A 25,815-nucleotide genomic window follows, 5' to 3' on the forward strand; every position below is an offset into this window, starting at 1 on the left:
ATGTTAATTTATAAAGACGGGAAGAACGTTAACCTGATAATAAAAATTACTTTTGAGTTTAATCAGCCCCAGTGCTGCTTGGGAAACGTCACTAGTAAAGTCCCTTCCGATACCCATCAGTCCCAGAGACTGGTTAGCGGTTGCTGGAGTGATACACATCATGACCGCTGGCCTTCGTAGGGACTTGGACCCTAACTCATTATCTTGTGGTACAATGAGATGAGTGCAGATTCATTTCTTCTTAGTCATACCTCAGTCAACACACAGATCTGACCAGGAAGCAGATTTCCTCGCTACCTTACAATTATTTTTGCTTCATCAGAACAGGAGTTCCCAAGGACGGATCTTGGAGCTGATGTGACCATTCTTTATTTTATCTAAACATCCAGGGATTAACACAAAACATTGGAATATCCATTCAGAGTTCCAAAAATATTCGAGGTACAGCTGCACGCGAAGATCTGCCTTTCCTCGCTGTGGCAGTAGCCACGCCCCTCACCTGGCCAGCTTCTTCAGCTCGCGCTCCACCTGCTCAACGAAGGCTGGGAAGTTCTGATCTAGGAGGCAGAGCCGCAGGAAGGGCCCCAGCTGCTCCGTGGGCAGAGTGGGGTGCCGGTACACGAGTGGAAGGGTAAGTTTGGACTCCCCCAGGAAGGACTCGCAGAAAAAAAGAAAGAGAGGAGGACACTCAAATTGCAGGACACAGAGGAACATTTTACTGACCTTGACACGTGCTACACAGCAGGAATAGTGGAGAGTCCACATGTAGTTTAAGAACAGTCCAAATGGAAAGTGGCACATTGATACTGGTATCAAAAACACGGGCTAAAAGTTTAAGTTTTATGCCATGAAAGTATTTCTGCATACTGTTATTAAAACCGTATAATCTAGTTTTCAGTAAGAAAAAAATAGAAAACACTGGTGCTCTTGTTCTGTTAAATGACTTCTCTACTGTATAAACCCAAAGATACAAAACAGTACAAGAAGTCAGATTATGCAAAACAGTTTTTCTACTCATTTCAAATAATTTGTTACTCATTTTTTAATTAGAATTTTAAAAGAATGAAAGAGAATAAGATCTCTTTCTTCAACTTGTCATTAAAAAAGACAAAGGTAATATTAATCGGTACTTATCTCCTTATTTGCAACACAGCACTATGAGACCAACATTTGATGCCTAAATGATGCTGAGATTAATTCTCAAATACAAAGATCTATTACTGATCCAGCTCTTCTAAATTAAGAAGGTCACAATGGCCCTGCTGTTACAAATGTATAAACTGACACCAAGTCTTCAAACTTATTAAGACCTCACATTATTTCTGCCTTATTAATTATTGGACAAGTTAAATTTATCAACTGAGCATAATTGAAGAAAAACCTTGCACTCTACTAAAAGATTTAACTGCAGCAGATTAGAAAGCTGATAAAAAATATACAACGTGTATTTTAACACTATTTCATTCTACAGCTGTGAAGAGGTCATATCTTTATTATTCTTGTAAGAATAATTATTCACCTATCATTACTCACCTATATTCACTTTATTATTCACCTATAAGGCTCTGCATGGCTTGGCACCTCAGTACCTGTCTGAACTATTATCACCCTACTCCCCACCTCGCAACCTTCTCTCTTCTAATTCTGGTCTCCTTACTGTCCCCCAAGCCCGTCTACATTGTATGGGTGACAGGGCCTTCTCCTGTTATGCCCCACAAGCTCTGGAACTCTCTTCCCAAGGATATCAGAGAGTCACCTTCTCTAAACTCCTTCAAATCCAGACTCAAAACCTTCTTCTTTAGAAGAGCCTTGACTGAACTTGTTCCATTCTTCACCCCTGCTTTTCCTAGTACCACCATCCACAGTCTCCTCTGTGTATTGTAATTGTGTTTTATCTTGCATATTCTTTTTATTTAGTTGTTCTGATTCTGTAAAGCACTTTGAGAAGCCACCTTTAAAGGTGCTATATAAAATAAAGTTTATTATTATTATTTTCCACCTTCATAACACAGTCTGGCTACAGCATGTGCCTCCAAGCTTCAATACCCACTGCAATACCTGTGCCAGAAGTCGGATTGGTATTGAACCCTGATTAATTTCAGATGTGGCTCCAGATCCCTCACCTTCACTGATCTAGGGTAAACACAGCAAAATAAAATAATGACATTGCAAGCAGAAGACGGACAGGTGCAGCAGTGATTAGAATTGCTGTCTCACAGCGCTGGGGTCCTGGGTTTGGACTTGGGGTGGTATCTTTGTGGAGTGGCTATGTTCTCCCCGAGTTCCCATGGGTTTCCTCCCACTGTCCAATGACATGTTGGTGGGTTAATCGGCTTCAGGAATAACTGGCCCTGGTGCGGGTGTGTGCGTGTCTGTACTTGTGTCTGCGATGAACTGGCATCCTGGCCAGGGTATATCATGCCTGGTGCCAGCTGCTCGCTGACATAGGTTCTGGTTCCCTGTGACTCTTAATTGGATTACACAGTTAGAAAATGGATGCATGGACACTAAAAATATACTGGAAGCCATAATGTTACAGAGAGCCTTGCACAATTATTCAGACCTTGCAAAGCTTTTGCATTTTGTTGCTTTAAAGCTTGCAGTCATATTGCTGTAGCAATTTATATTTGTTAAAGACACAACCTACTCCACACTTACTCCACACCTACTCCAAAAAATAAGTAAATAAATACATAATATGAAAGACAAAATGGAAAAGTCATAAATGCTTTACCTTTAAATGTCTTTAGTTTGAGCATTAAGGTTTTAAAGGGTCTGAAGGCACTGCCATTGGAAATCTAATTACGGAACCTGACTTTCACAGAACAAATTGACCCGATATGTGACAATATATACATACTGCTGCACAGTGGAAATGTATAGTCTAGGTTACTAAACAGAAGATACCCTGCCATACAGTACAGCTGAAGCAGATTGCCTGACATTCTTCAAGAAGCAGATGGATGAAATCTTCATAACAATAGCCTACTAGCAAAAAAACAAAGACATTTCTAACCTTTTCTAAATGTCTGTTATTTCTTCTGTCATTTGTAAGCTTACGATATTATCAGGTATCTTCTAGCCACAACATAGCCTTTTGCCTGCAACTAGGCTCCATTCAGATTTCATTGAATATCTCTAAGATAATGTCCTCAAAGCCCTTAGACACCTACTATTCGGACCTGAAGTATTCAGACAGGTGCTTAATAAAATGGATCCATGTGCAGCATATTACATGGTGCAATTTTAGGCAAACGTAATGTGTTCATTACTTTACACTGTTAATGACAAAAATTAAGTCCAGGATGACACAGTATTAGGACTCTACATCGTGCCAGTTAGCCTATCTTTCTTTTTTGGTTGCTTAACGATCCATAATTCCCATTTAACTATTTCTTAAAGGAGATCACAGAGACCAGTACTGTTAACTGCGTGCATATCAGTTTAGCTTTGCAAGTAAGTATTGCTGAATAATTAAAAAAACACTTCAATATTATCTGCAAATGAACACTCTGTAATTGAATACAGTGTAGCACAGGTCAAGTAATTAATTTTGATATAACAGCTGGACAGAATCTATTCACTGGAAATTCAAAAAACAGCAGTCAGGCTAAAAAGTAATCAATTTCATTTTAAAGAAGCCTAGGGAACAATATACCCCACTCAAGTTGCCTGTGAGTGAAAGTCCCCTAGGTATAACCTGCTCTGTAATAGAGATGAGATTGTTCAACGATGTGTGACAGGATGAGACCGTGACCAGGTCAGGTCATCATACACAAATACACTTTCCTAACCCCTTTTAACCTTATTTTTTATCTCATTTAACACTTTCATATTATTATACTTGCAACAGCCCTGGAAATAATACGTATACTGTACCTCTGCAGACCGAGCAATTTAACCAGAAAAAGGCACATGCACATACAGTACTTAAGATTTGGTAAAAAAAAGCATAATGATTCAAAAACCAGATACATACAGTAGTGCTTCTTCCACCACTGTGGTTAACAGTCATTGTAAATGTAGTGTTTATCCACAATTTTAGAACTATGTTTTACTGTAATTATAAAGATGATAATTCTGATGTATACCAGGTGACTCATGACTAATTAAGTGATATCAAATAAAAGCCTATATCAAATATTGGCGTATTCTACCACAACTTCAACAAGTTCTTAAAAAATATCTGGTGACCCTGCACAGACATGTTCAACATTTTCAACAAAAAAAGGTCAGATATTTCAATGTGTATTAATACATCCCCATCATTTTTTTGGTATCTCACGTATACAGTACATAATCATCTGCTATCAGCAAATGAGAAAGAACGGGGACTCATCACATTACTTCCTTTGTAGGGATGTCAAGCATGTTGATGCACAATCTCCAGTAATACAGCCTGGTGATGTTCAGTTAAGGCAATACTGTTACAGTAGCCTATCAGACTCCAGAAGGTTTGGGTTGTTAAATTACTGTAACCAGTATTATCAGCCTTAACTTGGGCCTAGAAGAAATCTTATCCATATCGACCTCCGTCTCACTGACCTGGGGAATCACTACAGAGTGATTTGAAAACGACCAGAGCTGTGTACCTTTAATATACCAGTTTTGCATTTGCAAACTCACTAGCATAGTTCCCACCAAAGTCCTGTCATGCCTTTTGCCATTTCACACTCTTCTGTGACATATTTTACAGTGACTAGGCCTCCAATGATTACAATGTGCAGCAGTGAGTGCAACTGGCATATATGCCATACCGCCAGTTTAAATGCAATTATCCTCATTCAAAAAACAATGACAAATAGACTTTGGAACTGCACATGCTGCACTGCTTCAAGCTGTTAAGCAAATTATTCACTTAGCCGATACATTTAACCAAAGCCTGCAATTACACAAAATAGTGCATGAAAACGGGACTAGCTGCATGTTATCCAATTAATAAGATTATGCAGTTACGTGATTTGGCAGCAAATGGGAGTCGGCTGTACGATTTATTTGGTTCTCTCTTGTATTTATAATTAAATAGCGAATCAGTTACCAAGATTTCACTTTGTACATGACACCTCACCTTTAAGGTAATAACTATTGATTTTACTGGGTATTTTGTAATGCAGAGGGACTTTTTTCAATTTAACAAAGCTTTACAAAACTTAACATCTGCAGTACTAAAGGGAAGCCTGTATCCACGCTTCTGCAATAATGCTGGAGAATTGAACAACGGAATTGAAAGTAAAATAAAATGTTAAATATTGTCCTATGCTCCTGGAGACAGTGAGTCCTACCTTGCGCTCTGCAGAGTGTGTGTCGGCAGAAGAAGCTTCACCTTGGACCGGAGTGCTTTCCACGAACAGGTACTGCTGCAGTGCGATTACTGCACTCTGGCACTGCTCCAGAGCCTCCTCCTTGCTGCTCCCCTCGAACTGCACCCGGAACATGCGGCTCTCGCTCTACAATCGCAAGACACGCACATGTCCGCTCACTCCAGCAGGGAAGCAACACTGACAGCCAGCCCTAGGCACACATTTAAGGGCCATTCAAAGTGAAAAAGGTAAAGGGGCAGGCAGAGCTGCCAATATAGTTCAACCCTTTGTTGCTTACTGGAGGTACGCGAAATGCAAGGTTTTCAAGAATGTTAAATGTCATGAAATATTACAGTATATCAATGTGGCAGTAAGGGTACTATGGAGTACGTTAGCAGAAAAAAATGAAACAATAATGTGCTGTGTTTGCGATATGACAAGCACTGTGCTTCAACAAAATTCATTTATGAAATACAGAAGTAAAGCAATGCAAACGTTTTTTTAAATTAGTATGTGCCTAGGATAGCGTCTATAAATTCTAAATTGACAAATTCTAATTTTTCTAAACTCAGCACCTACTGCTGCTGCAGCTGTGCGAGTTAACACAAGAGTGATACTGCAAGTGCACTGTCTCCAGGATGATAATTATCAAGTCGAAACAGTAATTTATTGTTTTCTGAATAAATTTAAAAAAAAGTTCTGATGCTTTCCTTCTCAGTTCTGAGCTCCTTAGGAATCACGTATTTAGTCTGAAATAACATTTCATATGATTATTTTTAATTAGAAAACAGCCATTTTAACAGTGTATCACGCTTCCATCATACTCCAACCTCCCACAAGCCCTTGCAAAAACCTTAACAGAGACCTCCGGTACTTGTCAGATTGCACAGCTGCACACAGAAGTTCACACTCACCTTTATCTTAAACCTGAACAGCAGGATGTCTGTTTTTTGGATCACTTTCAGGAAGTTAGAAGCATTGAGAAGCGAGAACCCTTCCTGGAAGACAAACAGCATGCCTTTGCATAAGTATGCTGATTTGCTCCACAGTGGGCTAGAATTATTTAGGAAACTCACATGTATTACTACGCGTTTCATTTGAATTTTAATTAACCTTTATTCACTGTACTTTACTGCCCCGTATCATAAGTAAACTTTTTTTTATTTTAAACTACACTTTTTTCTTTTGGAAAACATTCTTATCATTTCTAAACTGTCCCAAGAATTCAAAGGTATATGAAGCTGAAAAGGAAAGAAATGTATCATACAATCAGCGGGTTGAGAGAGTATGGGACAAACTTCCCACCCATGTTATTGAAGCCGAAATATTGGCTTCTTGCAAGAAAAGGAACAGTTCACTACTAAATAATGAGCTAGATGGGCCAAATGGCATCTTTTAGTTTGTAAGTATTTTTATAACGTTCTTATGAACTTCTCATAACTAATTCAAAATAATTTATTTTATTTATATTTATCACACTACTAGCGCTCCATTCATTTCTAACAGCACTGCAGTACATGAGCTCAGCAGCAGAGGGCTCTACTGCCTCAGAAACTAATTTGTATTCTGTCTCAGCCTTCTGTCCATAAAAGAGAGCAAAGCGAGACAAAGCCAAAGTATATTTTACTTTCCTGAGTCTACAAGAATGTTTGCAATGATTCACTTGCTTTGTTATTTTAAAAGACACTATAGCACAGAAAGAATTTAGCCATTTCACACACGGTGCTTATAGTGCCAACAACCACTGCAGGAACACTGGAAAATGAACTTAAGGAACAAAAGAGGAGAGGTCATTTAACCCCTCTTGCTCCTTTAGTTGCTAGTAGTTAGTAGCTAACAAATTAAAGCAAGCCAGGGCATCAACAATGATAACAGCCAGGTAGATTTCTCCATATTTCTCCTACCACTTGTACAAAGAAATGTTCTGTCTTGAATGCAATTCCTATCAGCTTCCATTTCTGTTCTTAGAACTGTAATTTATTGGTAATCTTGGACCGACATTGCACTGTAGATTCCTTTCTGGGTACTTCAATCAAGTCTGGTCAGTTTTCTTTTTGAAGACTAAAGACATAAGAAATTCATTTGAACCAAGAATATATATAACATAATCAAGGTTAAAAACAAAAGAGGCCAATCAGCTTATCTCTCTACTAGCAACTTAATTCAAGGATCTTATCCAGCCTTTTCCTGAAATAGACCAGGGTATGGGCTTTCACAACATGCTTGTTAGCTTCTTGTAGACGCTTTGTATAAAAAGTGCCTCCTGTGTTCCGTTTAAAGCACTTCCTGTTGTTTTCACCTGTGTCTGATTTGTATTTCACTCTTGTTTCTGAAGAAAACTGGGGTGACGTCGTCAATGTGTCTGAGAATTCTGAACACCTGTATTCTGACTACCTGTCTCCTTGTAGTCTTCTCTGTTCAAGATTAAAAAGGTTCAGTTATTTTAACTGTAAGAATAGGGAATTTTGTGAAACCTGGGAATGCATCTGTTTGCTCTTCTCTGAACTGATTCCAGAAAAGGAATTAATGTTTAACTCTTCTTTGTATGGATTTCAAAGTAACATTCTTTTTTTGTAATTTGGAGACAAATACTGAACACTGATCAACTTTTGGGTTTGTCCAGAATACCTTGGGTTTGGCCATTATTTAACAAATATAATCTTTACAATACGCAATGGTGCCACTGTAATGGAGATAATGTCCTCTTAGTTCACATCCAGCAAAAGTACCTGATAGGGGTGTCCATAGTCACAGTCCAATTTCAACATAGCTGGGATACTGATAGTCACTTAAACAAGCTTAAGACAGTAAATTTCCAAACAAGTATTGAGACTATTGCAAGCTTTGACCAGATCAATAGTCTAGTTGCAGAGAGAGGATTCTAGCTGAGCCCTGTTCTAATCCAGTTGTTCCTGACAGGCCAGGAACGACAGCCGTAAAAGAACCAGCCTCTCTTACAGAGTCTTGGGTGCTCTGGAAGCAGTCAATTTCAGGTTTCTTCCCAACTTCTTTTTACAGTCCCCTTTTAGTTATAGACCCGAAACTCTAACCCTGAGCTGTATCCTCTCGCAGTAGTGAGGCGATTTTCCTAGGCTACCCCTGCAGGAACAGACCAGAACAGACAAGCCTCCCTTCACTGGGACTGTGGTTTTATAGCAACAAGCAATAGGTTTATTCCATGTTGAAAAAAAGAAAGACTCACACTTGAAGAAAGACTTCTTCAGTCTTTCTCACACCTGAAGAAGGCTCCACGGCTGAAACGTTGTATTTTCTTTCTTCTCTTTTCAGCATGGAATAACTCTATTGCTTGTTCCTTTGCAGCCTGTGCATGCTGACGCAGCTCCCCACCTGAACTGTGGTTTTATATCCCCCCTAACCAACCAAAACCTTCATCAGCTGCCAGCTACACGAGGAATAATAATAATAATAATGACATAAATATGGAAAATATTCTTGCATGTATTTCTCCTCATAACATACAGGCTTCTTAGCAGTCTCTAAATATACATATATGCACGTTTAGACAACACACATGTGACAGATCAAGATTTCTGTTTGACAAGCTATTGCACAACCAAAGGAAATTTACTCACTAGACAAAACTGAAAACCATGTGCTAAATACAAGTTTTTATTTACATCTTACATTAAAATTGACAACATTATGAATTTGCATGATCAACTTTTTATTAATTGAATATGGAGAAACTGAATACTGTGAAAATGTATAAATCCACAACACAGACATAACACATTAAACACACTGATAACACTGTACAACTCAAACACATCTCAAAATAAAATGGTGCACTAACATTGAAATCAGCCGAACAACTGAAATATGGAATAACTGTTATATTTTTCAACCCTCTGTCAGTACTAGTAAAAATGGATTTAGCAAGATATACACAAGCTTTATGAAATTGCTTGCATCTTACTTCTGGAACTGATATTTATGTCCAACAGAGAAAACCTGAATCATGACTTCAGATATGATCTAGTGAAATACTCAATATCCTGAAGAGACAGAAATGCAATAATCTGTCCAAACCTTCAAAATAAAAATAAAAAACAGGACTAAAAACTATAAAAGCACTAAGGATCAAGAAGAACAAGCATATCTTTACACAAAAAGTTCAGTAAAAAGTGGAGTGTAAAAACCCAAACTCAATTCACCAGTCTCTTCAGCAAGAGCCTTCATGACATCCTTAGATCAGTAATCTGACAACCAAATGGGTAATATGGGCCAAATGGCCTTTATGTCTCAACTGTGCTCAAATGTTAACAAGATTTTGCTCTGCCTAGCTTAATGCCTTGTGATTGTGACGCATAAAATGTCCAATACATTGTTCTCTATTTATCCACAATCTGAATTTCAGTTTTATCTTCATGCTTCAGCCCAGATTCACAAAGAAATTCAAAGCAAATTACTGTTTTCAAATCTTAACTTCTATTCAAAGAATGTTGAGCTCTTCAGGGTTAAGATCATGCAAAGTAATTTCCAACTAATGGGTATTTGCAGAGCTCAGACACAGTTGCAAGGAAATGCGTGCTGTTGACATTGTCTCTTACTGTATAAGACTTCTGGCCTGTGACCAGAACTGACTGCTCATCTTTCTAAGCGTCTGCTGTGCTCCAGATTTGTGAAAGGTCATTACTCATACTTGGTTGCTTAATCTTTTTAAGAAAGTTGCAAAATGACTTAATAGAAGAGTCATTTCGAAAAATAAATTCAGCCTTAGAGATCAGTTTTAGAAGGGACAGCAGCCATGCAAAAAAGAGGATAGAGATCTTCGGGAGAGAGGACAGACATGTCAGTTTACATATTCCTGTACTGTGGGACACTATTTCTCCAGACTGCGAATACTGGCGTTTTCAATTGGAAGAAAACGACATTATAATTTCACAAAAAATCTGTCCGGGGGCTGATGTACAGTACTGTATGTAGCTCACTTCTGTCTGCTTCCACACATCAGTCTTGGAATACTATTCCTTGTATGAAACACGAATGGTGTTTTCACTTCCAAATCATTATCGTTTGAAGTTTTTTTTGGGAACTTTCAGATAGAGATGAACCGATCAACGTTTTGTGATGCCCACACCGATTGCCCATTTTCTGTAAGCGGTTCGGCCGATACCGATACGATTCGGGGGGTGGGGGGGGGGTGGGTGTGTTACCATCCAGCCAAAGACACAAAAGATGCTAAAATTGTTTTATTATTTATTATAAGACAACGATTGTTGCAACCATCTCACATGAAGTAACAAGCTGCAGTCTAACCATTTTTTTTATTTAATGAAGATGACCAACTGGCATAGCGCAGCTCTAGGCAAGATATCAGGCGGCAGAATCCTACATCTTCAACAACCGAAAATGGTTGGTTATCTAGCGCAATAAATTCCATTATTTTGGTTGTGATTCTTCTTGCTTACGGGGTATCTCTCAGATGTCGCCTGCACTGTCGCTTCCAGTCATTACTGCTGATACAGATAACCAAGCTTCTTTCAGGAAACAAGTCTGGATGAGATCTTAAAATGAATCTGCTACTTGCGACTGAGGGAGCTAGATGGGCCTAATAGATTCCTCTCATTTGTAACTTTGTTATACTTGAATATCTCACAAACTTTTAGTAGCATTGCAATACCATACTAAAATACCACACAAATAATAAATTATATCCACAAACTCAAAACATAAAACCAGATTCTCTCCATGCTGCTTTCAACAAGCATAGATTTCTACCAGATTTCTACTGAGGAAGTTACATCTCAGAGAAGACTTTTTTCAGGGCACTGAAGAAAAAAGAAAAAAGAGCTAACAGTTCTGCTTGTAATTTCTTATGGCCTAAAAAAATTTCTGCCTGCTACACATAGCTGGTCCCTTCTTAACAATATGCAAGGACACAAGCATTTTCTCTGTTCTCGGTTCCCCCAGGTCATTATAAACAAAAGTTCAAATACCCTACATTTCATGAAGAAAAATTAGGTTCTCTCCATCTGCTATGGAGAGGACATAAGACCATTGATGAATACAAAGTTAAGCGAGACACTCATCTTAACTATTTAAGTGGACATAGCCCTCAATCTTAAGGGTTAATTTTAATATCATTTTAAACTTAAACACAAGAACATGTCAACTGTTTACTGCTGTTAATATAGATGTTTGTTTTGATGTCCCCATGGTTAGCAAAAGACTGAAGAAGGTTTAGGAACACAGATCTTTAGTGCCACGGTGCGGACAGCACAACTTCCACTGCTCAAAGAAGACAAAGAAGCTGATGCAGCTACCCAGCTGTATTGTTTATTAATATAATTTATATGATGTACTTTAAGTCACTATGTATGATGTCCTCTGTTTCCCATGAAATTTGTTAAATGTTACCATGTACAGTGAATGTGGAAAAGAGACTGTGCAGTGAGTCCAATTATCACCGAAAGCATGCTCTTACCAGCAGGCCATGTCCCTGTGTGATGAGGAAATGTCCTGACTGGACGATGGTCAACTCCAGCTGTCCCGCACTTTCGCTGGAGTTAAAAACCTAAAACACAGGATTTATATTACAGGAATCCGTTCGCCTGAACATAAGTTTCCTCAAAGCTTCTCAACCACAAAACCACGGCTTCACAATCGCGGAAAACCTTTATTTTCACTGCAGCTCAAGACACAAGCCAAAGGGACAGCGCCCTCCAACCCCCTGAGCACGGGGAGGCGCGTCCTGCTGGCTGGGAACCGGGCAGCAACACCACTGGCCCAGATGTGCACTAGAGCCAGGAGCACTTCGCCAAGAAGGTCCAAAACCTTTTTTTCAACCTGCAGTCATCTTAAATCTGTTCTACTGTACATCTATCCTTCTCTCCACCTAACCCACCCCCCTTCAAAACGGTAATGTTGTTTTACAGAACCTAATAATGTGCTCAAGGCACAGACCAATACTGTTTCACAATAACGAAACAGCAATAATCCCCCGGGGACATTCAGAACCATGAGCAAGTCCACAACACAATTCCCACTTCCAGCCTTTCTATAGTATTGGGATCGCATGGAAAATGTAATCATTACTCATCCGGATGTTAATAAATCTTCTTATTTATTGTTTTAGTCTTCTTATTTATTGTTATTGTCATCCTGTAAAGCGCTTTGAGAAGCCACCTTTAAAGGCGCTATATAAAATAAAGTTTATTATTATTATTATTAATTATTATTATTATTATTATTATTATGATGTTACATACAGTGCATACACACACATCACTGGAGTGAGGACCGGTACCTCAGACGCGCTCGCTGCACGCAAGGGCGACCCACTGACCCACCGACAAGAAGAAAAGTAACAACCTTGCATAGATTTGACAGTGCTCACTTTTAAATCCAGGTTTCATGATCCATCAATAAATGAAACGCACCTACAGACATCGAAGTGTTTTCAGCTGTGCAGGGGAAGACCAAGGCGAAACACAGCCGACTTTAGTGAACGATTCCTGCGAACAGCCGGCGGCAGTCGCCGCGCCCCCGACCTGTGCGGTGATCGGCTTCAAACCCTGTAACTGCTGCGGCCCGCGAAACGAGACTAGCGCTGGGCAGCCAGTCGTTGTTTTTTTTATGATTAATAATAAATTGACGCCTCCTGATTCATTCGCAAATGCAGCAGAGCATCCAGGGAGGTGCTGGCGCCCGGTACACGCCGCGCCCTTGGAGGTCCCCAGGACGGTGTGTCATTTCGGTTCCGTGATAGTTAAAAGTAATTTTTCGCCAGCGCTGAAGACTTGTGAATAGGGAAATGGCAAACCATACGCGCTGTTGACCTTCTCCGCAATGGAGCGTAAAAAGGATTTTTTTTTTAATCCTGCCTAACGTTGTTCACCCTCTCAACTTGTCCTGAGCGAAGCCCATTAACAAGCACCACGACAGCGATTCATCTGCTGAAGGCGCTTCGGTTACTGAGAAATTAACCAACCTTCCACGACGAGGTGCTGTCGCCCGCCGTGGCCTTCGGCAGAAACCGGCTGTAGCGCCTCAGCGGCCACCGCGGCGCGGCGTTCAGGCCGCCGGGCTCAGGGGGCGCCGCCATCTTGCCCGGCTCGAGACAGGGGGGAGGAGCCGCGGCATCGCGCCTCGCGGCTGGCCCGCCAACCGCGGCCGCGTTGCCATAGAAATAAACCTCTTTTGCCGTCGACGCTTTTTGATTAATTTTATTAAATCCGGCAATGCTGCAATTATTCTAATAACAAAATAAATAATTAACAACAGATTGAACAATTTATTAACAAATACTTAATAAAAAACAACTAAATAATTTTAATTGGTGGTGGTGGAGGAGAGTCCCCATTACCTGTAAAGCGCTTTGAGTGGAGTTTCCAGAAAAGCACTATATAAGTGTAAAGAATGATGATGATTATTATTGTTGTTGTTATTTTGACGAAGGTAAATACAAACGGGGATGCTGTTGGAAGTCCAGCACAGCCTGCTCTGTACTGGGACGGTAAATCTGTGTGAAGCTGGTTTGCTGCTGTAGAAGCTGCAGGCTCTCTGTGGACAGAAACTGTCAGTCAAGATCCCAGTGTGGTTCTGCAGGAAGAGATGGTCCTGGCCACGGTCCTGACCTACTGGGTCATTCAAGATCCCATGGCACAGTTTGTAAGAGCAGGGTTGTTCAGGGTGTTAGTCCCTGTGTCCTGCCCCTTCAGTCTCCCATATTGACCCCTAGATCCAAGCAGTGAATCTACAGGCAAGGGCCTGAGCAATTTAGGATGAAACGCACTGTGCAAATTAATTATTATGATTATCACAGATATGATCTGAACTAAATTTTTATCATCGTCGCTTTCAATCGTCCAGAGCTGGACCGTTTAGAGCCTTAGACAGAGAGCCAGTGTGGTTCACAGAGGACGGGGGTTTAGTGATGCCGACTTGTTTACTTTGGCTCACTAGCCTGTACAGCCTGCTGGGATTGGCTCCGGCAACCCCTCAGCCCGGAATTGGATGGATCGGTTTGAGAAGGGATGGATGGAGAAGCTGCACATTGTACGTACTCCTGCCACTGCCGAGCAGATCTGAGTCCTTCCATCACGGCGGCGATGTAGACTGCAACAGAACAAGTTATCCTTTCTTCCCACAAATATTAACCTGCTTAACGTGGGCAGGTGATTGTATATTTTACTATTGATTGTATGTTTTACTTTATGTATTTATTTTTCATCGTAATGTATGTTTCTTATGTGTTAATGACTTCATGTTGTGTTCAGTGTTTTGTGTATTATGTTGTGTCTTTTACTTGCCTACAAAGCATATTTCTCATCTGGGCAGATAAATGAAGTACTAAAGCTTATTGAGTATCTTTCACTGTCTTCTTTCAGGAAACAGCTGGATATGACCCTTGGATCATTTATCTACTACCAAACTAGATGGATGAGCAGCAAGACCTTTCTCATGTCATCTTTTTCTATTTTAAAAGATACACCACTAAGTGTTTAATCCACTTGCTGTATTTACTGTGCAGAATGTTTTCCCTTGTTGAACAATATTATATTCCGTTTGTCTACACCTTATTTCGGTTAAGGAACAAGTAATAGGTTTATTCCATGCTGAAAGAAAGAAGGAAAACACAACGTTTCAGCCGTGGAGCCTTCTTCGGGTGTGTCAATTTAACTTATTTCAGTTAGTTTTCTACAATCAAGCGTTTTTGCAAGTTGTCTAGAATAAACGTTTGATTTGGTTAATTATGTCTTCAATCACCACACCTCGATATATACCAAAAGGGAAAAAAATGTTTCAACCTCATTAGCCGTATTGGAGTTCATCGGCTGGCATTAGAACTCGAATCGTGAGAGTATATTTCACTGCAGCAAATCTCTCATCACCTACATTTTCATCCATAAATTCTTCCATAATAAAAGTTGAAATCACGCTTCCCAATCCCACTCTCCCCAACTTCAATAAGTACTGTGAAAAGAGCACAGTCGGAATAATTTCACCCAATTTCTGGTAAAATTTCTTTACCAGAGCGGCTTGTTAGCATGTGCTGGACCACACGCTTCGAGAGACGGGTGAAGCGCGGAGATGCGCCTCCAGCTGCCTGCGGATCTTTCCAGACCGAAAAACACAACAATAAAAACGATTTCCATCTTACAATCTCCAGTAACCTGCAAACCATTCTTACATTATTTTTAAATAAAATACATTTAACAGAAATAACTTTTTATTTCTTAAATCTAGAGAGGAAACCGAGGCTGCCGTTTATACCCGATTCCTCTCAGTTGGGAGTTTCGGTGAAGATCTAGTCATAGTACAGTGTGCAGAGGAACGGACATTCCTGGCGACTAGCTGTAGTTCTCTCAATTAAAACAAAAATAATTGAAGCCTTCTTTCTGTCCTTCATTAACCTTCCGGGGGTTGATGGGTGTGATGACCATTATCTTATAGCATTTCGCTTGCGTGGCTTTTAATCCCCCTGGTATTTAATTAAAGCACTTACCCAGTCATTGGAAGAAATTTATCAGCGGTGATAAATGATCCATTCAATCTTCTCTTCGAATGAGATGCTTCCGTAGGGGCTGCAGCAGTTAACACTCGCATCCCTGAAACCGGATAATTAATCGGGTTTCGGAAAGTGTAAATAAATGTTTTTCTTACCATCTTATTTAACATCGGGTCACTAAGTAATTTACAATTGCGGTTTTCAGATCTTAAATCATCAGTTCCCTACGGAAATAATTGCTGATTAAAAGTTTTTGTCTACAATATACAGTATAGTGCCATTAGATTTTAGCTTTTTTTCACTGTAGTTTAATGTTTGTGATCAAGTTTTTTTCTGTAGAAGCGAGGAACAACGTGACTGTTTGCGTGCACGTACTGTACACTGATGCTAAGTAGAGTTTTATGCTTTAATTTCTCTACCGATATTTCTATTGTCAGCGCAGCCTGTAGAAAACCTCCAGCCGAATTTCTCCCGGTTTTAAATTAGTGGGTGTAATACAGTGTTTTTATCCAATTCTTACAACTGGAGTACTAAATACTGGCGATTCTTTTTTCAATAATTCAGATCAGTTGTTCAGTTGTTCGTCTTCAGATCTTCAGATCTATCATACTTGACATTCAAAATAAAAATACAGTACATAGTGAGGGGGCAAAGACTATCTGTACACACACGTTTTGTTGGTGCGTGGCTAAATGCCGATTCGACCAGCTCCACAGCTCGCGGTGCTCGGAAAACAATTCCCCGCAATTATATTCTGAAAATCCCATTTATACAGGAAGAATAAGAGAGCCCTCATTGAACATTCGCCCTTTTAAAGCCCAGGCTGCAGGCTTACAGTAGGTGGGGTGGGCTTATTTGCAGTTCCTGCTCCTATGGCAACCCAATAGATCAGATAGCTTCATGAATATTCCCAATACCAGAAGCTGGAACGATAGATCAGTGATGTCACCGGTCTCAGGATGCGGCTGTAGATTTCATTGCACTGTTCATTATTGACAGCAGATACGGATCTGGGCAGGGAGCACGCCGGGGTATTAATGACCTCCTCATCATCGCACGCCCCTCACCTGCCATGCTAAGGTTTCGTGTGATTTTATTTTTCTACTCAAAGGATTTTGCATTCCAGTGCCTTGCAAGCCGAGACTGAAGTACAGCGGGGATCGAAGCCGGGTAGAGGAGGCATCTTAAAGTGCCAAGAAATATACGAGATGGTCCGTTTCTTGCTAGCGCATCACAACCGCTACTACCACCTCTTTCATGTGCATCAGGATGAGGCTTGGAGTCTGAGATGAGCACCAGACGACACGCACACAGCCACAACTAGGGTGCTGCGATTCGTGGCAATAATCGCAACAGTAATAATCCGGTTTTAGAATTTTCCAATTGGTCTGTGTCAATTCAATATCATAATGGACAAGTTGCCCCCTTCCATGCGCAAGAGGCTGTACAGCCTGCCCCAGCACATCGGGCAGAAAGCTTCGATCATGGGAGATGGAGAAGACGGAGACAAGGACACACGGAGGAAGAGCATTAAAATGAAGCCCTTGCCTTCACCGTCCTCTGCGGGTAGCTGCAAAGGTATGGCGGAAACCAAAGGCGGGGATTCGGTGATTATGGAGACAGACATCGGGAGACCCGTCAAGACCAGCTCAAACGGTGACTGCAGGAGATTCAAAGGCAGTCTCTCGTCCATCACCAGCCGGCACGTCCATGACCCGGACTCGGCGGAGGAGAGACGGCTCATAACGGAGGGAGATGTCACGCCGTGTGAGGAGAGCCCCCCGCCGGGGGCGGTGGGCTCTGTGGCGGAGCAGGGCGCGTACGGCGGCGGCTCCAAGGATCAACAGGCATCCCCGGACCAGCCATCCGGTTTCATAAAGTTGGATGGAATCGACCAAATCCTGCCGGACGACGAGCAGAGATTGTACCAGGCTGGCTTCATTCACAGGCAGTTCGGAGCCATGCTGCAGCCGGGGGTCAACAAGTTCTCCTTAAGAATGTTTGGGAGTCAGAAGGCAGTGGAAAGGGAACAGGAGCGGGTTAAATCCGCCGGATTTTGGATAATTCACCCCTATAGTGACTTCAGGTAACAGTGTGCTCCGTGTTTTTTTTGTTGTCTTCTAGTGCTGCATGTGTGTGTGGTGGTTGTTGGGGGTTTGTTGAGAAATGTCCGACACCTGCACTTCATTTATATACAGTAGCATGTGTGACCGCTTTTAAGCTTTTAAATAGTCATCTTTGTTTAAACCATATATATACAGTACACAGGACTGGAATGAGATGGAATTTCATTGTTCCAGAGACGTGATTTAGACGCAAAACCTGGTGGGAATTATTCCATAAAGCGGAATGAAAAAAAAATGTTTTTTTTTTCTCTCTAATTCCAGTAGGTGATCGGAATTAATGTGCCACAGCGACATTGTCTGAAACGAGTTCTCGGTAACACAAAGAAGTTGTATATAATAATCTGCTCCTTATTTTACCCCGATGTGCACAAGAGATTATTTAAGGAAATTAGAGACACTCTTTCATTTTTATATTATGTAGATAATAACAGACAGCTCCTGGGATTCGTTCTGAAGGGCATTGATTCGTACGGTTAATCTTTATTTAAACAATAAGAGAGGTATTGCATTGCAAATCATTATGGCAAGAGTATTAATTTTCATTGTGTAATGTGTTTTCATGTATTGGGAAAAACATTGAGATGGTTGCTTTTAAGAGACTATACAGTACTTGAAGTCTATTATTACACGTCCACTGTCCACAACAAAACTGAAAAAGAAACATCAAACTGAGACATCAAGAGACATTTTGAGGCAGGGGATAGTCCAGCTGGAGGTGTTGCTGTCACAGCAGCCCGGAGCAGGGAGCTGCACGCAGTGTTCCAGTGCCTGGCTGTGGTGCTCTTGAAGGGATCAGCACATCCTAATTACAGCTGCTGAGGCTGGGAGCCATGCACACTGGGAGGGACCTGCCTGCAGGCTTTGCGGTGATGTCCCTACATGGCTGCACGAGTTCTGAGATGGGGGTGTCTTTACTGAGGGCTGTCCATCATCAGTACTTGGGGCAGGTCACCAACAGGAGTATTAAGGCTCTACACTAGTGTCTAAGGCATGGTGGGTAACCTGTGCTGAACTAGCACAAGTTACAGGGCTGTTCATACACGTACTCAGTGTCTTTGGTAGGAGCTGTGTCTACTGAATAGCCAGAAGTATTTGTCTGTTAATTGAAGTTCTTGATTGATCACTTTTTCTTTTTCCAAGATATTCAGGTGTTAGCGGTAGAAAATAACCCTCAATCTGTGTTGATAGTTATTTCAAAGAGTGCATCTTTGAGATCTCTATGGGAAATGCTTTATACAAGATCAAGGTGAAATACTGTAGGATTTCTGAAAAAAACACATTTTAAGATGTGTGCAGGTTCTGAAAATAGAACTCAGAACAGTTTTAAACGTCGATAATTAAGCAGAGTTCAAGCATGTTTCAGAACTGTCCCAATTTCTAACCAAAACCACAGTACAGAAGGAAGTGCTTAATTGCAGACACTACAAGGTACCATGTTCTGGGAGAATAAACACCACACTGGTCTTAAGACAGGCAGCATCCGCAGGGGGAGAAGCCTGGTTTCTAGGCCTCAGATCTACATTTAAGTCAGACAGATGGATAATGCAGCTCCTTGTGTTATTAGAGTTGGTCTCGAGCGGTCAGGCTTGTTCCGGAAATAAGTACCGATCCTGCCAGATGTACGGCTCACTAATTTGTCATTACATAAAGGCACCAAACCATAACCTATGACCAGCGGACACCCAGTAATAAAATCAGCTTCATTTATTAAAGACCTGCACAAGGAAAGGAAACAGATGATCCCGATTCTTCCAGGGCTGAGGTTAACAAGACCCTTCAATTGGAGGAGCTGAACCTTTTATAAATGAAACGAAGTAGCCATTGACAGATTATGCTCGGGAGCCTCTGTGTGTGTGTGTTCTATAACTCTTAAGTCAATTTTATATTTTGCCACTTCTCTGTTTTTCAATCTGTAATAAATACAGAACCAGAAGAACAATGATAACTGGAAGGGAATTCATACTGTTTCTTTTGATGAATTGAGGATGTATTGAAGTTAAGTGCATTACAGAGTTCAGAAGTAGGATAAACATGAGGTCAGCTGCTCTTTTTCTGTTTACTTTCAGTACCTATTAAAGCGGCTATGATCTCTCAAGCCCTGTGCAGCTCTGAAGATTTAGCTACTAGAAGCCACCCAACACAATCTGTGATGTGATCTTTAATCTTAAAGATCCCTTATATAATACACTAAGAGCTTTGAGTGGGGAGCTGTGTCAGTAACCAAGTTGCAACGGAACGAGCAGATGTTGATTCCTCTCTGAAAAGTGAAAAGAAAAATGCAGCAATATTTCAGTTGTGGAGCCTTTTCCTCTCCTTCTCTCCCCCACACACTTGACAAAAATGCTATAACCAAAAGGTGTAGTTTTACTTTTTAGTTCTGTATTGTGGAAATATCCTGCTTGTTCCATTATAACAGATTTTGACTGGATGGGTGGTGCATTAATTGCTTTAGGTAATTTTCTGTCTGGAACCTAAAGGTGCTCAGGGAGTGGTTTAATATGCCTCAGTGCATCTGCAACGAGTTGAAACTCAGTATTGCACATGCAGGAGCACCCTCAAGGTGAGCCACAGTGATGCAAATCTTTTTTTACAAGTGCTCTGTTTTTGAGTTGGCTAAACCGGCCTTGAAGACATTTGCATGCAGCGCTTCAGCATGCAGGGGCTGCAAAGGAACAAGTAAAGGTTCATTCCATGCTGAAAGGAAATGAAAAGAGACACAACATTAGACACCTGAAGCAGCTCCAGCTGAAACATACTGTTTCTTTTCTTTACCTTTCAGGATGGAATGAACCTTCACCTGTTCCTTTTAAACCAACTTTGTTCTAATTAATTAACCCCCGTCCTTCAAAAAGGACATTGTTTCCTGGTTCATTAAAAGAACATTACTTCACTGGCAGAAAATGTAATCAAAATATATTAAAGGTAGATTTATCTTTTGTTGTTTTAAAAATTAACTCCCCTTCAGTGTTTATCTCAGAGTCATACATCTTTAATTCTTAAAAACATTGACACAAAGATAAAGTTTAACCTGAAGACATCTAGTCCTATTTCACAGTCTTGAGATACAGAACTGTTCTTCATACACAGGAATAGCATGGCTGTTTCCCAACATATTCAAGTAAGGGATAGAAGGTTTCAAAACTCTTTCAAACACTAGGACAGCTCGCAGCTAGTTTTCCCCTTGACTGTTATCAGAGAAATACCACCGCAGCATATAATCTGACATACTGAACCCTAACTGTGCACACATGTCAGTGGCACACTGCGAATGTGCATTACTGTGTTTTGTGATAAGTGTGGAAGAATGTTACACTTTAAAATGCTGATAAATCAACCATGATCATTAGAATGCCACAGAGGAATGTGAAAGATAGAAACATAGAATGCATTTAGATTATCACTGTAAAGACTGATTACTTTCTGACCTAACATTTAAATTGATTCACAACCTATCAACCTAATGGCTGGGCACAAGTGAATTTTTTTTTTCAGAACCGCACCTTAGGGACCCTTTGAAAGCAAAATTAAGCAGGTGTGGGTTCACAAAAAAGTGAATGAAAGCAGATTTTTTTCATTCTTGTCAAATGAGCCAGTGTTTCTGAGCTGTCACTTGCCAGCCCTGGTCTCACAATGTAGAGTGAAGTGGAATCCCTCTGGCTCTGAGTGCATCCGCAGCCAGAGAAAACCCGTCAGCCCAGAACGTGAACACACCAGGCTCCCACTGGTGGGATCACACCTGGAGAGGAACTGCTTTCAGTCCCTTCTTTCCTGTGCTTAACGTCTCTCACTCTACCATTCTCCCTGTACGAATGATACTATATACTCTCGTTTATGATTTTAATTTCCAAGTTTAACTTTTTTTTGTCATTTTCATTGTTTCTTTTTCATTCTCATCAGCCTTTCCTGTCCTGGTAAAGTCAAACCAACACTGTCACATGGTTAACATTCAGTGTAATGACAGGCTTCTGAGCTTTACAAGACAAAGCTTCCAGTTCCTATAACAGAGGTGTCCATGTTGTCTGTTATACAAGTAGAAAAATTCTAACAGAGAACCAGCAAAACTACCAGCCGCAAACATTGACTTAATACATGCAGACCTCAGTCTTCTGCAGTTATGTTTTCATCACAGTGTGTTCTACACAGAGGACTCGGCGTGAAAGACGGTAGAAGTATCTTTTCTTGCATCAAATTGTTTCAAATAATATCAAAAGGTCATCATGGTATTGAGCCTGAAGAAGCTGCCGGTTCGGTTATAAGGATTACGAGTTCATGTTCATTCATGACTCTCTTCATCTAGTCAACATGAGAAAGCACTAAATCCAGTCAAATATGTGTTGGGAGATTATGGAAACTTTAGTTTTTTAACAATTTTTTTTTTGTATTTCCATTTTATATCTAGGTATTGGGAATAGACAATGACTTTCTTATCTGTCTGATGATGACAACTACTCTTCTAATGCCCAGGGAGAATGAGGAGGGCAGACAATCTCTGCTGACCTCCCCCTCCCACCAGGCCAATCACAAGGTTAGAACTGTAAAAAGTAGTGTTCAAATGATGCAGCACAATTTTTAAACCCTAAAATCTTCAGTTTGATTTTCAGAATGGCAAAAACAAGAACGAAGTTGCAAAGAACTTTCTAAAATCTGTTTTGAGTCTCTACATTTCAAGTATTCAGATGATTGGTATAAAACATACCACTATAAAAATTCAATATATTCAGTTGCATAAACCAGGGGTTCAAAATCAATCACTTTGATATCTGATTCTAACATATATTTCCTCATTCTGATAATGATGTCTTTTGGTCATCGCAGTGTAAACTGGATAATTTCTGCTAAGGCAAAAGTTTAAGAAAAAGAGTGACCAGAGTAATTCTCAGTCTTAAAACAATGTTGTTCACAGAAAGGTTAAAGGAATTAAATCTTTAAAGATGTACAGTATAGAAATGGATGCTATTGAGACTAATTCTCTGGGTCTCTTCAATGACCTCTGGCCATAGCTGCAGTTAGTGTAATTGTGTTACACTGAGAGAGAGAGGAAAAAGGAAGTGAACATTATTGATTCTTCATAGTGGACTATGGACGATCTCAGTGCTGAATTAAGACTAAATTAAGATATGGAACATTTGATTATTCATAAAGCTGAGAGAAGGACTTTTCCAAATCACCATCATCTTGAGAACCTAAGAAGGCTTGCAGATGAGAAAAGGCCATTTGTCCCCTGTTATTGGTTTGGTAGTTTGTTAGCTATGTGAATCTTAAATTTCATCTAGCAGATTCCAAGAGTTAGAGTTTGAGCATCACCCACCTGACATGAGGTCCATGTCACAGACACCTACAACTCTTTATGTGAAAAACTGTTTCCTACTCTGTTTCCTAATTAAATTAACTTTTAGTCTCCAGTAGTGACTGTGTCCTCATTTCCAGTACACTGGCAAACACCGTTTGCAAACGTTCCATTTGCAAACACCTATGTGAAATATTTATTTAGTACATTAAACAAAATTTCTTTAATCTTTAGAGCTGTATTTTTAAAACTCGTCGACATTATGTATTTGAAACACAACCATCTTTCTTCTTTCATTGGGAAATTACTGTAAAATGTCCAATTTCTCATTTCCCATTTCTCTGTTTGCAGGCACTGTCTCAAACCTTCATGGATTCATGTTCATGTTTTTCTTAAATTGAAAAATGTCTTAAAATGTAAACCCTCATCTAGTAGTCACTTGGTAGTAGTTGAAAATAAGACATTCTGTAGAGTGTTATGTGATTGTGGCACTTTGATCCATATTCTCTAACCCTGTTATAACACTTGATGGAACTTTAAATGGGAGACTTTAAATTCCCTCTTAGCAGTGATTTAGCAGTTTAATTACATTTTGACTATACACATTGTCATGTGCAAGAAACCCACAGGGACCATCAATTCCCAAAGAGGCAGTAGCTTGTGCTCAGTATCCGAAATGTAAACGTTATACTTTTGCAACAGTGCAGTTATAACTGCATTTTAATTGTTCAGGTTTTTGAAAGCATGACATATTTTCTGTTTTATACCCATCCCGATTTGATTTGCCAGTTTACAGTCATCCTGCCTTATGATCGCTCCAGTAAACTGGGTACCACACATAGAGCAGGAGGAACTGGGGGCAGCTCATTCAGAGTGAGGCCATCCAGAACAAGTCCAACAAAGGCTGCTCTCAATCCCGCTGAGAATCACGTTTCTTTGGTAAATAAAAGCTTAATACTTAAATATACTTAATATATAAACGTATTTATTAAAATCAAATTTATTGATGCAATGAAAAAAAATGAACACCGGGAGTAAATAAAGATCTGCCAGCACAGGACTCAAAGTGGGCAGCTACAGCAGACACATGGCAATACAGGTGATGGGTTTCTAAACCTTCTCCATTTAATCATTACTTAAACCATTAAAAATCCACACAAAGCAGAGAATGCAGGTGGAAACTGTGCGGAGGTGCATTCAAAGGATAAATACTCGAGGTACAGAAATGTTTGCTGGTGTCTGGGTTGAAACCACTTTCTAGGCTTCTTTAAAGAAATGATCGAATGAGATCCTGGATTAATTACCTATGAGCAATCAAATGGGCAATTTAGGCCAAAGAAGATGCATCCTGGCATATGTAAACATTCATATTTTAAGTTCTCCTGGGATCTTTCTTATTTCCAACCTTTTTTTCTCCAATTGTTGTGCTGGTCACAAATTTGCAACAGCTGTCCCTGTGTGCTCTGTGTTGGCATCCTCTCCAGGGTGCCATCACAGTCGCACTTTGTCTTTGCTCTTTGTTCCTCCAGTCTTATGAGGAATTAAACAGCTTTCTGATTAATGAGATGATTTTAAATAATTTCACCTACTGTAAGATACAAAGTTTCTGTGCAGCAAAAAATTGATGTTCATGTATCCTTAAACAATAGCAAATGCAATGTGTTCCAGTTTTTCAAACAATAAATCAATGCAAAGATCTTTTTCCTCTGAAAGTAAGTTTAATTAAAATGTGAAATTAAAAAAAAACATGACGGGTTAGAAAATAAACATGTGGGACCCCCAAATATCACACCTCATATTCAGAGAAAATATTTACAGTAGAAAAGTTCAGATGATATACTGAACAATTGTCCAATGAAAATGCAACTTGATTTACATTCTAAATATTAAGCAGGTAGGTTAGTGATGTATTGTTACTTGGGATAAAAATATTATAAAAAATAACAGGTACACAGTGTTTATTTAATTTGAGCATAAATTACCAAACAACTTAATGAAGAATCTGTATAGACATCCAAAAATACATTATTGAATTCATGAGAGAACAACGAAAGATACGATCATGCCTTGCATGAGCAATGAAGATTGTCCATCTGCTATTAGCATTATTGAAGGAGGCCAGTCTCTGGGAGTCTGTGTGAGAAGAGCACATGAAGAATGAGAAGTTCTCCTTCAATAACAAGGACACTACTCCAGAGAAACCAGGACAGATCCTGTTCTGGAAAACAGAGGGTCGCCACTCATCCACGTCTGCAGTGATAACTGCACAAGAAATAACAAAGGCAGAATGGCTGTATACCTCACTATCTGCATGAAAATGGTCTGCACACTTTAAGGCTGAACACAGATCACATGTTAACAACTGCAAGAACCACTGTCTTCTATGGGCCAGGGAATTTCTGAGACATTGGCAGAGAGAATGCTGGATGGTTTCTTCACCCATGGCTAGGTGCTTAGCCTTTGATAGACCTGATGGAAGACAATGTGTGTGGACGTGTCATGGTGAACATTGTGCTGTCTCTGGCTTTGTTCAAGCCAGGCAGTTCAAGAAAGTTGTGTTGATTTTCCAACAGGACAGTGGAAGACAACACTGACCTCCGATTACAATAATTACAACAGCACAACTTC

The 25,815-nt window shown here is 40.1% G+C and overlaps 2 protein-coding genes across 4 annotated transcripts in view; one reads left to right on the plus strand and one right to left on the minus strand.

Moving 5' to 3' along the window:
• Positions 1-346: 346 nt before the first annotated feature.
• rec114 (REC114 meiotic recombination protein) lies at positions 347-13,406 on the minus strand. Of its 3 annotated transcripts, XM_015343636.2 has the most exons (6): positions 13,255-13,404; positions 11,749-11,838; positions 6,215-6,298; positions 5,283-5,447; positions 2,059-2,133; positions 347-657 (listed from the first exon to the last, which is right to left on the minus strand). In XM_015343636.2, the coding sequence occupies exons 1-6, from the start codon at positions 13,366-13,368 to the stop codon at positions 496-498; spliced, it is 690 nt and encodes a 229-aa protein (XP_015199122.2). In that variant the 5' UTR covers positions 13,369-13,404; the 3' UTR covers positions 347-495. The 3 variants fall into 3 exon arrangements, with proteins under 3 accessions (XP_015199122.2, XP_015199123.2, XP_006629074.2); XM_015343637.2 differs by lacking the exon at positions 6,215-6,298 and having other exon boundaries at positions 13,255-13,406; XM_006629011.3 differs by lacking the exon at positions 2,059-2,133 and having other exon boundaries at positions 13,255-13,405.
• Positions 13,407-16,728: 3,322 nt separating this feature from the next.
• hcn4 (hyperpolarization activated cyclic nucleotide-gated potassium channel 4) overlaps positions 16,729-25,815 on the plus strand; it is a 98,796-nt gene continuing 89,709 nt past the window's right edge. The window contains exon 1 of the mRNA XM_006628884.3: positions 16,729-17,860. Within this exon, the coding sequence (XP_006628947.2) occupies positions 17,184-17,860 (677 nt within the window). The 5' untranslated portion in view covers positions 16,729-17,183. The remainder of the gene's footprint in view (positions 17,861-25,815) is intronic.

This window comes from Lepisosteus oculatus, chromosome 5, assembly GCF_040954835.1.
Source record: "Lepisosteus oculatus isolate fLepOcu1 chromosome 5, fLepOcu1.hap2, whole genome shotgun sequence".
Lineage (NCBI taxonomy): Eukaryota > Metazoa > Chordata > Actinopteri > Semionotiformes > Lepisosteidae > Lepisosteus > Lepisosteus oculatus.